This window comes from Lactuca virosa, chromosome 2 (assembly GCF_052849685.1).
Source record: "Lactuca virosa cultivar CGN04683 chromosome 2, Lactuca_virosa_CGN04683_v6, whole genome shotgun sequence".
Lineage (NCBI taxonomy): Eukaryota > Viridiplantae > Streptophyta > Magnoliopsida > Asterales > Asteraceae > Lactuca > Lactuca virosa.
Window position 1 is genome coordinate 15,780,308 of NC_136427.1, and position 16,618 is coordinate 15,796,925.

At 31.9% G+C, this 16,618-nt stretch overlaps 1 protein-coding gene across 1 annotated transcript; it reads left to right on the plus strand.

The window, feature by feature from the left end:
- Positions 1–6,579: 6,579 nt before the first annotated feature.
- On the plus strand, positions 6,580–10,198 carry LOC145158921 (uncharacterized). The gene is made up of 2 exons (XM_079077777.1): positions 6,580–6,905; positions 7,782–10,198. Exons 1-2 carry the CDS (start codon positions 6,747–6,749, stop codon positions 10,062–10,064), a joined length of 2,442 nt encoding a protein of 813 aa, XP_078933903.1. The 5' UTR covers positions 6,580–6,746; the 3' UTR covers positions 10,065–10,198.
- Positions 10,199–16,618: the final 6,420 nt, after the last annotated feature.

Sequence of the window (16,618 nt, forward strand, 5' to 3'; positions counted from 1 at the left end):
CTAAAAATACATTCTTTATACATGTAATTTCCAGTAACTTAAACCATAAGCCTTTAACCTAAGAAACCAAAATCTTGATTTCATCCGAAATTTAAGCTAAAGAAATACTATTTTTTTTGTTGAAATAAATTATTCTTGTACCAATGTCAACATATTAAAAGAACTCCTAGCGATAAGTTTAAAAAATTATGCCTCATAAAAAGGTTTTTAAATTCACAACTTGTTATAGAATATCATAATAAGAGTAATTAATTAAGAGTAATATTCTAGAATGTGTTGGATTAAAGACTTTCATCTCGGATTATATATACATAAAGACTTTTAAAGAACATTTCGTGGTCATCAAGATAGACACAATACGTAGATAAACATATAACTAAATTAAATATTTCAATTTGTTTAATCAAAATTTCAAAATTTTATAAATGAAAGACAATGGGTTTTGACGTAATGTTCCCTTTTGGTTTGACGATTTAATATTTTATGATAGTGAATAAAATATAAGTTTACCAAAAATCGTTATGAGAAACTTTTTTTCTTATTTACTTATTTTTGAAATCTGGCATACTTACTAAAGGAAACAAAAAAAAAATATATAATGAGAATACTTAAAGAAAATATTTCTTTTCACAATCTATAATGTCTAAATGAAAACACTTGATATATATTTGTATAGATTGTTATAAATAACTAATATCATAATACTTAACAACATTTTAGGTCTATTGATATGTATTTTATATTAGATTTGATAAAAAGTAGGGTCATTAGATCAAGAACGTTAGATATTAAATAAGAAACTTATGAATCAGAGTTGAAGCCCAAATGAATATGTACATATACCTAACTCAAATAAGATGCCCCTTACCGTGGTGATGCCCTGGGCCATCCAATCGCCCTACACCTCGGCCGACATTGCTTCTGATTCGGTTAAATTCGTAGTTTAAACCAACTGAGATTGATCTTGACTTACTCAAATCAATCAATAACTATTAAACAATTTTATATGATTAAACGATTTGATTATAAAATGATTTTCATATCTTATAAGTTTCATTTATATGTTTTGCACACCACTATGTGGTCAACGGTGTTATGAGGCCAAATATTGTCGCCTTACATCCAACATATTATAACATGAAGTGATATTTTCATATTATAACATGGTATTGAGAGAGAGAGAGAGGGAGATAGATTATTTGATTAGGTATTGCCCGTGTTACCATATTTCATAACATAAGACAAAATTTGGATGGTGTTTCAGTTGTTTCCATCGTGTTATAGGTTGTCCACGTAGGTAATAACACTGTTTTCGTGTCCAATACCAAACAGTCTTATAGTTATGATTTTCGAATACCACCACACTTAAACCGTTATGAGATGCATGAATGAAATTTTATTTTTAAGGTACAATATTTTATTAAAATGATTATATTATTATTTTATCAAATATATTTTCAAACCGACCTATGACACAGAAGGTCCCACGAGCAAAACAGGCAAATGACTACGCATTAGAGGAGTTGGTGATCTCTAGCCGTCACAAAGCACAACAGTACGACGTATTGTTCTACCTGCTCCAACTAGACCCAGTGACCCACTATTCATTTCGGTGAGTGGGGCCCAGGTTTCGTGGACTTCACGTGGCATCCGACGTGGCGATTGACAGCCATCGTAATGCATGACAGCGTGTTCTTTCTCTTTCCCAAACATGCTTTTATTCTTCGTTCAAATGCCGCCTCGTTGTCCAATCAAAATTCCTTTTTTCTTTCTAGTTTCTTAAGGTTTAAATGGAATAATTAAATTATGCAATGTAAAAATTTGAGTATATTTTTAATTTAAAATATAATTTAAATAATAATTTACTATTAAATAGAAGAAGTAATTACTGAATTAAAAAATTGGCATGTTGGAACTAGTAATATAAATTTGTATGATAGACGATTACGTATTTTAATTAATTTAATATATAACTACTAATTAATTGCTGAAAATATATTTGTTTTGCATACATGATATGCAACTAATGATCAACTTCAGTTAATATCATCAATCATTGATATTTAATAGCCGTTCCGAAAAAGAATAATTGGTATTTAATATTCTTTGTTGTAAGTTTAAAAAATATATAATATATTAATTTTTTTTTCTTTGAAATAAACTATAGAAAAAAAATTATGGAATATATAAACACTAGATTGAGAATGGTGAGAATCAAATATGTATTACTTCGGAAATTTTTTATATTCTAAATAAATATAATATTTATAGGATAAAAAACCAAATATATAGAGGTTTTGATGATAAACTTAATTTATTATTTCCACTCGTTAATAATCATCATTTTTCGTTAGAAATATTGTTTAAATTATTAATATACCGTTAGTATGTGTACATATTTGAATTCTAAGTAAAACTATAATAAATAAAGGAAGTTTCAAATAAACGTTTTGATAAAAATAGTTGGCAACTGAAACTTGTAAGTTGAAAATTATAATTTTTATTCATACAAAAAATATTTCGTAAAAATTGTTATAAGTTTTTCAAAGTTACATATAATATGCATTTATAAAAGCTATTTGGAATAGTTTTTGTATTATAATTTTTTGTTAGAGAAAAAGTTTTAAGCTTATATTTTCAAACATATATTGTTTAATTTGAACTTTTTAAAAGCTAAATGTTAAAATTTTCTAAAAGCTCTCGTTGTCAAACACATCATATAAGCATCATTTTAAGAATGGAAATTGTAAATTTTTAAAATACTAAGTTTTTTTTTTTTTTTTTTTTTTTTTTTTTTTTTTTTTTTTTTTTTTGTGGAAATAAATGTAATAGTTCTAGATATGTTGGCTACATAGCTCGATCGCCAAAGGTGAGCTCCTCCCTATAACCTCAAAATAGCAGAAAAATTAAACCGCTACAATATGTGGTCAAACCATTTAGTTCTACATATTTTACAAAAAAAAAACATAAATTGTTTGATTTGTCTTCAACCTTAAACTAAAAATTTTATTTATTAATAATCATTATTCCTAGTTGTAATTTTATATTTTAAAATCTGATTAAATGATATGTGAACATTGTGCTTAAAAGGTAAACACTTTTGGTAAATATTAAACCAAACCAACGTTACGTATAGGGTGGAGGGTGTCTCATTTGCCACCTCGTTACCACAACACACATGGAAATTTATCTCTTCCATTCCTGTCAATCATATAAATTTTAACTTTAAAAATAAATTCAAACTAATTAAAATTATATAAAACTAATTTGCAAAATATTAAAACATGCAAAATTAATTCACAAACCAATTAAAACTATATAAAACTATATTGGTAAGAAGAAAAAGAGTGAAAGACATTCATCCTTTTGGTTTACCTGTCGAACCACATAATTGACGATACAACCACATAATTGACGATACTGCTCCACGACGTTGTAGCCGTAAATAATGCCCTTAACCCTTATATAATGATTTGTATCGTGGTTGTGATTCGTAGAAAATCATCTATTTTGCAACCAAATGTAATCACCCAACCAACACTTTATGTAATTTCGGTCATCGACTTTTTAAGCCAAAGATGAAAGACCAATATTGTTTCTCATATTTCTCAGATAAAAAATAAAATAAAATAACTAAGCTAGATTAGGAAACACATTACAAGGTCAAGAACATATTCGTAGAAATCGACTAATTGTTTCTTTCGTGTTTACACATAACATTAACATATAAAATGAATATATGTGCAAACCATCTCTCCAACAATTTTTTATATAAAAATATACGTTTTTATCATATAAGGCTATAGGGAGTGTGTAACATCCAAAATTCTGGTATGTCCTGAAACCCTAAGAAATGATAAGTTTGCATGATTGGTCCCTTAAGTACGCTGGGCGTACTTAAGTGTACGCTTAGCGTACCGCATAAAAATGGTCGCGGGGGATTCAGGGTACGCAGGGCGTACCTTGAGTTACGCGGGGCGTACGCGCCAGGGACGCGAACCCTAATTTTTCCGGACTTGAGGCCTATTTAAACAACTTTAAGTCCCTTGGACTAAACCCTAGAGAGCCTCCACAGCCTTAGAACGTCCATATACTCCTGGAAACCTTGTGAGATCATTCTTAGGCCTTAAAGAGTGCATTTGTGGCCTTTTTGTGTGTATTTCAAGAAGAAGGGGTGGTCAAGCAAGCTTGGATCAAGAGGGTGCTTCAAGATCCTACACCAAAAACATCTTGCAAAGCTTCTGGAGGTAAAAAGCTTGCATCTTTCCTTTCTAATCTTTAGATCTAGCTAGGGTTTTGGTGGTTTGTCCCTTTTATGAACTTTGGACCTCTTTTGTGGAGTTAAGCCTTCCCTTTTGATATGAAAGTCAGATCTAAGGTCCCCTGGTCATTTAGAAGTATAAAAATGGAAGCTTGATGAGAGTTGTGACCTCATGCTTGGGTAAAAGACCTTGAAAAGGTCTTAATGGGGTGGTTGGGAGTGTTTGAGACATGCAAGGGCATAAAGTTGCCAACTTTATGCCTTGGGACATCTTTTCAATCTTAGATCTAGCTTCTGGACGTGAGAGATTCGAGCATTAAGCACTTGATGGGAAAAATGCTTAATACGGTGGTACGCTGGGCGTAACTGTCTGTACGCAGCGTGTAGTCACTAGACCCTCAGTACGCTGCGCGTACCAGGGACGTACGCTGGGCGTACGCAGCTCAGATGGGCCCTGATATGTTTTGGGCCTTTGGGCCTCTTTTGGCTAATGAGCTTGTTGGACCCTGTAAGATTAAGGCCTTTTCATCTGTTTGGGCCAAGGACTTATTGGTTGGGCCTTATTGGGCCAAGGGGCCCATTAAGGATATTGGATTTGGATTTTGGGGCCCAATTTGCAAGAAAGGGGTAATTGGGCCTTAGGGGTAGAGTTTGAAGGTTGGGCCTTTCCTTGGGTAATTTAAGGTCTTATCATTAATTATATATTATTGTTATTATTCAGCTTGGTAGGTTGCGGATTATTGGGAGGGCAGTAATTGTATTCATCGGACGGAGGTGAGTCTTCTCACCATACCTATGGGTCTACGGCACCAAGGCCGGCCCATTATGTGATCATGTTATGTGTGTGTTATTCATTTATGAATTGATATGTTGTGTGATATTATGTTGGTATGGAAGACCCCGGGGGGAGCCCGTTGCATTGGATATAAGACCATGTGGGGTAGCCCATGGCAGTCCTAGGTAAAGACCATGTGGGGTAGCCCATGGCATTGGATGTAAGACCATGTGGGGTAGCCCACGGCGGTCCTAGGTAAAGACCATGTGGGGTAGCCCATGGCACTCTTGTTGAATCGTATTGCATAGCTTCTGTGGCAGGTTTATAGCTTATTTTTAGCTATCAGGATATGTGTATGTGAATGTGTGTGGTATGCTCTGGGAAACTCACTAAGCATTTCGCTTACAGGTTGTTGATTTGTTTCAGGTACTTCCGAGCCTAAGGGCAAGGGCAAGGCGTGATGACGTGGCGTGCACTCTATCTCTCTTTTGATGTGTTTGGGACCCTCTGATGTTTTAAAAAGGAAAACAATGAAGTAATGAATGTTGATTTGAAAATATATGTTTTGGGATTTTATGGTTTAGGAGATTGGCTTTGGTTTTAAAAGAGAAAAATATAATGAAAAATTTTCTTTGTAAAATTGGGTCGTTACAGAGTGGTAGCATCTTTAACACATGCTTAGCACCTTGACACATCATATTTTCCCTGCCACCTAAGCTTCATATACACTTGGATTTTAAAAAAAAATTAAGAAAAATATCAGATGAAAAAGAGCCAATCAAATCTTTTGATTTAAAAAAAAGAAAAAAAAAATAAAAACACAAAAGGGAAATAGCCAATCAGGATCCTTCTTTTCTTATGCAATTTCTCTTTCTTCTCGCTAAACAGGTAGCGAACTTACCATGACGAGTCTTGTAGCAAAGCTTAAGGGGTGGTCTGGCAAGCTGATGGCATCTCTTGGCGAGCTGGAGGCGAGGGCGACTCCCTCCAGCCTAACGAAAAGTTATTAATGTATTTAATTAGATAGATGTTATGAGAACTGAGAAGAGATTTATCTTTAACCAATGCATGCCCTAGATTTCTTTTATCGATAAAAATGAGCAGTGTTACCGAAACAAAAATCAATTAAGTTTGATATTTATACAATTCATTTTAAAAATAATATTTAAACATAAATTTATAAGCAAATAAAGACTTTGTTATCAATATAAATTAAGTTATAAACCATTCATCAATTAGTCATTCGTTTATTGTAGATAATAATGAGGTATTTTATTTAACTGGAATCTTCTTTATTTAATATAAATATAAATGTTAAAATATAAATCATGGGATAAAAGACTAGTTTTATTTATATTCTATGGATTAATGGCCTAAAGGCGCGTGACTTGAACAGCAAGTAGTTTTCCGATAAACCGCCGCCATTGGTGGATTCCGACCAATTGCATCTTTCATTTCTTTATCTATTCGAAGATTAGGTATTTCAATCTTAGTCGTAACAACTACGCGCGAAAATCTCCTATATAAACCTTCATCGCTTCTCTCTCAGACACACATTCATTCATATTCCAAAATCCAAAGCTTCTCTCATTTGTATCTATAAAAACAACCCTAGTTCTTCACAAAGTCACTGTGTGTTCTGTTCTTGTTTCTATTGTGATATTTAATTTGTCACTGCGTACGTGTTTTGTTCTTGTTGTTGTTGTGATCATGGCTGACAATTACCATCAAGCTCCTAAGACTGAAGAGTACTGTGAAACTGTCACCATCGTGAAGATGGAGGTTGAGGAGCCGAAACTTGAGTGTAAGGAAGAGAAGAAGGAAAGCTTGTTTCAGAAACTTCATCGATCAGAAAGCAATTGCAGCAGTGTAAGTTTCTGTTTTTATTGCAAACAACAGAAGCACAGAAATTAAATTATATGTCTGTACGTAAAATATGCATGTACAGATACAGATACAAATACAGATACTTCAATTACATGCATGTTAACTTTTTTGATTTAGTATTAATTAATTAGCCGTAAAATTAAATAATATGTGCAAAGTATTCCTATTATTATTATTATTATTATTATTATTATTATTATTATTATTTTAAAACTGAAACTATTCTATTCCTAATCTAATCCTAAACATAATATATATATATATATATATATATATATATATATATATATATATATATATATATATATATATATATATATATATATATATATATATATATATATATATATATATATATATATATACTTGAACCCATGACCTAATTACCTTTTTTATGTTTTCATATAAACTAAATTATTTAATGCATCAAATATGCATTTATCATTTTATGTAAAATTTACATTTTATATGAACGGATGTAAAATTTACATGCGGCTAATAGTAAAATCATTGGTAAAATCATGGATATAAGATGTTACGGTAAAATTTATCATTGGTAAAATTTACATTGTTTTTTGAACGGATATAAGTTTATTAATGATTTAAAAGAGTTGTTAAATTATTGGTAAAATCATGGATTATTTTTTTCTTTTCAATAAGGTAATTGTTGCTCACATCTTATATTTAGTACTAATTCTCCTTGCATCATGTTACAAGAAGATTAAGATGTTACGGTTTACAAATTCTTGACGCTTTATTACATGGTTAAATTAAGATTATATATTAAATTGTATTTATCTTCTAGTTTTTTCTATCTAGTATTTTAACTTTACATAATCTTTCTTTTAATAATTGCAGTCTAGCGATGAGGAGTGTAATGAGGGAGAAAACAAGAAGGTGTTAAAGGAAAAGATTGCGAAAAAAATAGACGAGAAGAAAGATAAACTCAAGGAAGATGTAGAAGAGGCAAAGTACAAAATTGAAAAAGTCAAGGAGAATATTGAGTATAAAGTCGAAGAGGTTAAAGAGAAAACGGAGGAGAAGGTAGAAGAAATCAAGAAAAAAATAGAGGAAAAAGAGCACGAAGGCAAATACAAAGAAGAGGAACTAAAAGAAAAGATTGAGTGTGAACTAGAAGAGGCGAAAGAGAAGATCAAAGAAAAAGATTATGAGGTCAAGTACAAGAATGAAGAACACAAAGAAAAAGTAAAAAAAGAAGTGGAGGATGCCAAGTACAAAATAGAAGAATTCAAAGAGAATGTTGAATGTAAAGAAGAAGAAGTTAAAGAGAAAGTTGAGGAGAAAATCGAAGAAATCAAGGAAAAGATCGAGTGTGAAGTAGAAGAGGCCAAACATAAAATCAAAGAAAAGGAGTATGAGGCCGACTATAAGAAGGAAGAGCACAAGGAAAAATTCAAAGAAGAACTAGCCGAGGCTAAGTACAAAGTAGAAGAAATCAAGGAAAAGATCGAGTGTGAAGTAGAAGAGGCCAAACATAAAATCAAAGAAAAGGAGTATGAGGCCGACTATAAGAAGGAAGAGCATAAGGAAAAATTCAAAGAAGAACTAGCCGAGGCTAAGTACAAAGTAGAAGAAATCAAGGAAAAGATCGAGTGTGAAGTAGAAGAGGCCAAAAAGAAAATCAAGGAAAAGGAATATGAGGCTGAGTACAAGAAGGAAGAGCACAAGGAAAAACTCAAGAAAGAAGTAGAGGAGGCCAAGTACAAAATAGAAGAATTCAAGGATAATATCGACTATAAAGTAGAGGAGATTAAGGAGAAAATTGAGGAAAAAATTGAAGAAATCAAGGAAAAGGTCGAGTGTGAAGTAGAAGAGGCCAAAGAGAAACATAAGGAAAAGGAATATGAATCTAAGCATAAGAAGGAAGAACGCAAGGAAAAACTTAAGGAAGAAGTAGAGGAGGCAAAGTACAAAATAGAAGAATTAAAGGAAAAGATCGAGCATAAAATAGAAGAAGTTAAGGAGAAAATTGATGAGAAAGTCGAAGAAATTGAGCAAAAGGTTGAATGTGAAGTAGAAGAAGCCAAAGAAAAACATAAGGAAAAAAAGTATGAATCCGAGTACAAAAAGGAAGAACGGAAGGAAAAACTCAAAGAAGAAGTAGAGGAGGCAAAGTACAAAATAGAAGAATTGAAAGAAAAAGTTGAGTGTGAAGTAGAGGAGGTTAAGAATAAAATCGAGGAGAAAGTGAAAGAAATTGAGGAAAAGGTTGAGTGTGAAATAGAAGAGGCCAAAGAGAAACACAAGGAAAAAGAGTACGAGTCTGAGTATAAGAAGGAAGAGCGCAAGGAAAAACTCAAGGAAGAGATCGAGGAGGCTAAGTACAAAATAGAAGAAATCAAGGAAAAGATTGAGTGTGAAGTAGAAGAGACCAAAGAGAAAATCAAGGAAAAAGAATATGAGGTTGAGTATAAAAAGGAAGAGCATAAGGAAAAAATCAAGGAAGAAGTAAAGGAGGCCAAATACAAAATAGAAGAATTAAAGGAGAATGTTGAGTGTAAAGTCGAAGAGATTGAAGAGAAAATTGAGGAAAAAATCGAAGAAATCAAGGAAAAAGTTGAGTGTGAAGTAGAAGAGGCTAAAGAGAAAATCAAGGAAAAAGAATATGAGGCCGAGTACAAGAAAGAAGAGCATAAGGAAAAACTAAAGGAAGAAGTAGATGACGCCAAATACAAAATAGATGAATTGAAGGAGAATGCCGAGTGCAAAGTGGAAGAGGTTAAAGAGAAAACTGAGGAGAAAATTGAAGAAATCAAGGAAAAAGTCGAAGAGAAAATTGAGGATCCCATAGAGAAGAAAGAAGAAAAGAAAGAAAAGAAAGAACTTGAGAAAATCAAGAAGCATAAGGAAGAAACTTATGTCCCTATAAAGACCTATGAGGAAGTTGCCATCTTTCAAGAGCCAGATTCCTGTGAACAAGAAGAGAAAAAGGTATTTGTCGTTGAAAAAATTGAAGAGGATTGTGTTGCTTCGCTACCACCTCCAGTGGTGGCACATAATGAGTACATCCCTGTTGAAGTTGAACACAAAGAGAAGAAGGGTATCTTTGGAAAGATTAAAGAGAAGTTCCATGGACATCATTCAAAGAACGAAGAGAAGAAGGAAAAAGAGCACTACTGAAAAAAAATGTTTTTGATCAGTTTGTTGGTTTGGTTTGTAATTGATTTGTGATTATGTGTTGTTTATTGTTTTCTTTATTGTCCCTTTTGATTAAGTACATTCTTAAGTACGGGATTTGTTTGTGATTTCTAAAAGTGTGTTGTTTATGATAAATGTCAAGCATACAAATTTGTATTCTTTTAAAAGCTTGTGTAAAAAGCAATTTGCTTTCGTATATTTGAATAATACATTCATATTCTTGATGGGTTTCAAGCAATACATCAATCCTATGGTGTACATGCAAACCCTAATAGCTTTGGATCTAGTTTGTCTAATGAACATGCAAATGATAATCCAAAGCCATAAACCCTAGATCTAATAAACTATAACTGAAATTAGGGTTTAGATCTTACATTTGATTGTTATATAGCAATAACAATTAATCCTTGGCTTCATAAAGCTTAGTGCCTCAAGTGTTGCACCTCTAATGGAGTCACAAACACCACTAAGCAACTTGGATGAAGAGGGAGGAGAGAGGAGGCACCAAAAACGGCTGGAAACCCTAAAGGATTAGTTGTCCACGTTTTTGGGGCTTAGGGGCTCCTTAAATAGGTAAGCTATTAGGGTTATCTATCAAGGAAACCCTAATTTGACTGCTTAAGCTCTAAGCAGCCCATGGACCCCTTCTGGAACATGCCTTGGACGATTTCTAACGGGCTTCCCCATAGAATTCGTCTAACCTATTATTCCAAGGTGATCCATAGCCCAATTATGTAATTATCTTATAATTACACAATAAGTCCCTTAAGTTTAATTAATCTCTTTTAGCCACAGAATTGATTCTTTATTAATTCTTGACTAATATTAATTAAACAATATGATTTTTCCTTTAATATATTATTCTCATAATATATTAATAAATCATAATTAAACCTTTCTCTCCTTAATTCATCCTACATATTGCTATGGTGAAGGCAACCCAAAAGGACCATGCTCATAATCGGGTCAAGTACATACCAAAATAGTTATGGACTTAGACACTAATCCAGCAGTCTCCCACTTGGATAAGTCTAATAACTATTTTGCATGACTTCAGAACCTGATCAGCAATCGTAGCTTTCAAAAGTCGATGTCAACTCTGATCTTATCAGATACGCGTGTCCTTTAGATAAGGGATCATATATTCCTCCATTCTACAAGATATCGTATAGACATGAGACATGGATTTAAATCATTCTCTCTGTCTATGTATTGTTTCCCGACATCTGATTCATGACGACTGACAACAGACTACAATTGAACACATCAACTTAGTCCCGGCTTGGCCAAGCGCTTAGGTGTCATCACTAAATCATCGAGGGGCCCACATATATCGCTTTTATCCCACTTTGGGTAAAAGGAATGGATAAACTTCGACTCAAATGTTCGCTTGCATTTACTCGTCAAATCACACACAACAATAAGTTTTATTACACCAAGTTACTGGTGCGTTTACTTATTCTATTCAAACTAAGTATTGTATGAATGTATGAATCATTGTGGACCAATCATTTTATTTATTTTTGGAAAGTGAATAATACATATTATTAAATTAAAGATAATTAAAAAAATACCATCTAATTTCATTCTAAGGGTATTTTAGTCAATTAACATAAATTTAAAAAAGGAAAATTGCATATTTTAAGGGAAAATAAATTCTATTAATTTTAAAAATCTGATTGTATGGATGATAATTCTCCTAATTCGGAAATTCTGACGGAATATGTTTATCAATATATTGAAAAATAACAAATATGATTGAACCATACAAGAATACACATTCTGCCATAATATATATTTTGATTTAATGAACTTCTTGAAGAATAACAAAATTTTGGATACAAAGTTAAAAAAAAATTCATTACATTCTTAGAAAAGAAAAAAAATTATATACTATTCTATAAGAATGTTACACTTATTAATAACAAAAAAAACATAATATATAAATCATTCTACTAGAATATACTATTACATATATTTTTTTCATTATATTGTATATTATTCTGGTAGAATAATCCATTCTTTTTGGAAGATTGGTGGTCATTGTTCATCTTCATCTCATACAATGTTCATCTTCAAGATTCTATTCTGACAGAATCAGAATTCAAGATTCCATTCCAGTAGAATGTTGTAAGTTTCATATGTACCATGTTTTGCTTTGATATCTCTCGTTTCGTTCCCAGCCAAGAAAACAAGAACATTCTTGTTCTTGATTTCATGTATACCTGCAAATGAGAAATACAACCACTCATTGATATCACTCATTGTTCTTGATTTCTGACCTACATTTGTTGGAATCTAAATATTTTTATTATTTTATGGTTCAAGAATTTGGTCATCGACACAGGAAGGGACTAAGGGACTGCAGATCAAGAGGTCATCGGTTCGAACCCGGTTGGGCCCTATTTTTTCTTTTGTTGTAATTTCACTTTTTGCTCTTATTTCTACTTTTTTGTAATTGAGTTAATAACACCTAATATCAAAGCAAAAATTATACTTTTTGCCCTTATTTGTAATTATACTTTTTTTTGTAAACACTTAATAACACCTAAAATCAAAGCACAAATTTATTCATATAACATGGAATAGCAAATCAAAGTCATAAGCACAAAATTAGTTGAAGCTTACCAGTAACAATGTCTCTGAAGAACTCAACGGAATCTGTCAACTCAACAGCAGTTTTGCCCTTCCACTTAACGGCGAGTGCGAAATAGCTTTATCCTCCAGATACACACCAATCCCCGTGAACTTCACGAAGTTACCTTCGATTTCCATACCTCTCACACCTTGCGCATGATAGAAACCACGATTTAGACGATTCAAACTCCAATTAACAATTAAATTGTAAACTAACTGAAGAGTTCAACTCCTTTTCATATTTTTCTATCCATGATCCATTCCTTTCATGGTTGTCAAAATTGCGATTCTGATCGTAAAATCGTACGATCCTAACTAGGTAATCGATCCTGATCTTACTTGGATCGTTTTTCGGTAAGATCGTGGTAGGATCATAGGATCGGATCGTAAAATCGTAGGATCATTACTATTTTTTTAAAACAAAATTCTAATATTTTTTCATGTACTAATTATGTAGAATACCAATTTTAAATTGTTTATCACTAAATGGTGTATTGAATATGTATTTTTTATGTTTTAAACAACTTATTGTTAACTGTATGGTTAACAGATGAGTGGAAATGTATTTTTTATGTATTAAAATGTTTTTGGTAGGATGTTACGATCCGATTCAATCTTACGATCACGATCTTACAAAGCGAAAAACAATCTTATGTAAGATCCCGATTCCTTCTATTTTAATTGGTTTTTTTAAAACACGAATGGTTGAGTGGTTAGACATATACCTTTTTTAAATAATAAATTATTTGATGTGTTTTTAAACATGAGCGGTTACGTGTTATTTTTGAACATTAATGGTCATATGTGGGTTTCTTTGCATTATTTGAAAAGAAAAAGAAAACAAAATTCAAATCCAAGCCATCAAATAAAACAAGACTTGCTTATATCATCGAGACTTTACGATTGTCAAGGCTACTTCTAACCAAGAGCTAACATTTTTTATAAAATTAGTTGATAGTTGAAATTTGAAGTTGTTTTTATTTGTGTGTAACTATTTAATAAACTTAATTTTAAACATTAAAGACTCATTATGTGATTGTCAAACACCCATTTGGGCATATAGCCGTGCCCCCCCCCCCCCCCCCCCCCCCCCCCAAAAAAAAAAAAAAAAAATGTTAATGAGTGTTTCAAAACTCAATCTCAAACAACCTCTTAATCATGGAATTTCTAGAAGCAATAGCCACTAAAATTAGAGTTATTTGTTTAATTTTGTCATAGTAGCCTGCTATAGCATGTGAAGCTGGTTTTGATACTTCGATTGTGATATGCATGTGATATAAAACAGGTGAAACCCAACTTGATTTTGTGTTCTTCATGGAACCTACCATCGCCCCTTTAACTTGATTTTGTGTTCTTAGTTTACGATGTAGATGGAGATGAAAATGCAAATGCAAAATGGTCCCCTTCCCTTCAACTTGATTTCCATGAATTATGCAACATGGCGTGCCACAATTAGATGTCATGTGTCAACATCAAATTTTGCTTATGTAGATGCTAAGCATGCATCAAAACATGTGTTATATAGTTGGTCATACTGACTTAATAAAACTCTAAAACTCTAAGTTTAGTAGCGTTATTGTCCTTTTTAGGACTTTCATAACTAAATAATTAAGTTGAACGTAGTTTGTTGATTATGTATGATATAAACCCTTTAATGAGAATATTAAGTTTCTAACGGATACTAATATGGATCATGTATGTGGATGTAAACGAACCGAACGAACACGAACACGAGTTTTTTCATATTTGTTGGTTTAAGTTTAACCGAATGAACATGAATAGATAAACTACGGATTTTCGTTTTCTATATTCATTCATTTATGTTCGTTAAGATGCTAAACAAACATAAACTAACGAGCATATAAATAAATATAAAGAGATATAAATAAACATAAACGAACATAAACATTCAAATCAAGAACCTAAAACTTGTTTGTGTTCACAAACATAAATGAAACACGACCATTGTTTGTGCTCATCTGTTTTAAAAAAAAAATGAACAAAAAATCTTTATTGAATGATTCAACGAAGGTACTTTTCACAGCGCAATAATATAGCCTGACGATGACAAAAGTTCAACTTCTTTTCATTTATTAGTTTTTTATCCCTTGCTTTTATTTTTATTGTTTTCTTTCCTTTGTGTTTTAAGATAAGTGATTGAGTTGTTGGATATGTACTTTATAAGTAATAAATTATTCCTTGCATTTTTAAACCTTTACATGTTAATGGCCATACTCATATGTGTTTCTGGTGTAAACAATGAAGCAAAATCAAATCTAACCGATGAAACCAAAAAAGTTCTTCTCAGTTTTACAAAAGAAAGTTTAAGATGCCACGAAAAAATGTGAGAGAGTTGCCCTCAAAGGGCAACCCCATACTCACCCTAACGATTGTCTATACGAATGAAGGCAGTGGTGAAACCAGAAATTTTTGCAAGGGATAGAAAAAAAAAACTAATAAAAAATATTAAGATGTTTTTTTTTAAATTACGATTTCATTAGATGTAACAAACTAGCGCAAAAGTGGTTATGGTTGTAGTTGAAGTCTTTTTCCTCCACCGGTTTCATCACTACTACCATTAAGTTTTCAATTTGAACAAATAAATTAAACTAAAATATTAAACATTGAAGATTAAAGTAAATAACTTATATTTGTTTCATTATTGCTTGTGGAAGAGAAGTCAAGCCAAATAACCATTGCAACTAGCCAAGCCGTGATAATCCATAAGCAAGCTAAATAATATTAGGTTTTCTTTTTGTTGTTGATACTTGTGAAGAGGGGGCAGAAGAAAGTACAATCATTTTTACCTTTGTTGAATTGTTGTTGAGTATTTGTTGTGTCGGATTCATTTTGTGTATGTAATATAGCGGGCTATTAATTCCACCATCCATTTTCCTTTTCATTTTGTGGGCTACTTAATTTATTTAATGGGCATTTATTTGGACTAGTATTTAGAATTTTAGACTTTTTGTTAAGCCTAATAAGTGCACCATATTAGTTCTGCCAGTGATTGAAGCTTTGGTGGTCCATGGCCATCGGTCATGGTCATGGTCATCACGATTGGGGCTCACCACAACGAAGGGTTTGGGACAAAATTGGTAATTGTTTCTTACATGTCTTATTTGTTAGCTTTATAAGTAAGTAATGTGTGTTTAAGATGAACATTTAGAAAATAATTATATGATATTAAATTATCAAAAGCAAATAATCATATAACAATAGAGGATGTCTAGTATAGTGTTTGGATGTGTTCATACTGTTTGAATTGAAGTTGTAATAATCAAATAACTAATTGTTAATCATGTTTTGCAACTTTATATGAAAAGTTCATGACAAAATTGCAGAAATGGTATTTGTGTTTTGTTATTTTCTTTGGTTAAGACTCGAACCTTAAGAAAAATTGTAGATTTGATTCTTTCGAAGTAGTTTCGTTATGAATTTGGTGTCTATCAAAACTAAAAAAAGATAACCAAAATCATAATGAATTTATCAAAACACTGAGAGAAAATGATTGCAGACTTTGAGCAATAGAGGGAAGTCTCATTTTCCTGAGTTTCTCTATTAAATCGTTCTTTCTACTATCAGGGTTCTTTTTTTCTCCATAAATTCATGTGTAGGTAAAGTGACTGAATGTGTAACAATGTATATATTGATAAAATGTTAGTATACATAAAGTCTATTTCTTTTCCTTTTCATGATCGAATAAAACGTGTCTGAATGAGACTAAATGATCATTTTATCTTTGCATTCCAACATTTTTTTAGCAGTAGTCAATTAGTCATCAATTTAACATGAGGGGTTGGGGGTAAAAGAAGAAGGGCATATAGGTTAATAAATGATGTCTTTTTTTTTTATTTTTTGTTTTTTTGGCTTAACCCATTAAGTCATTATGTGCAGAT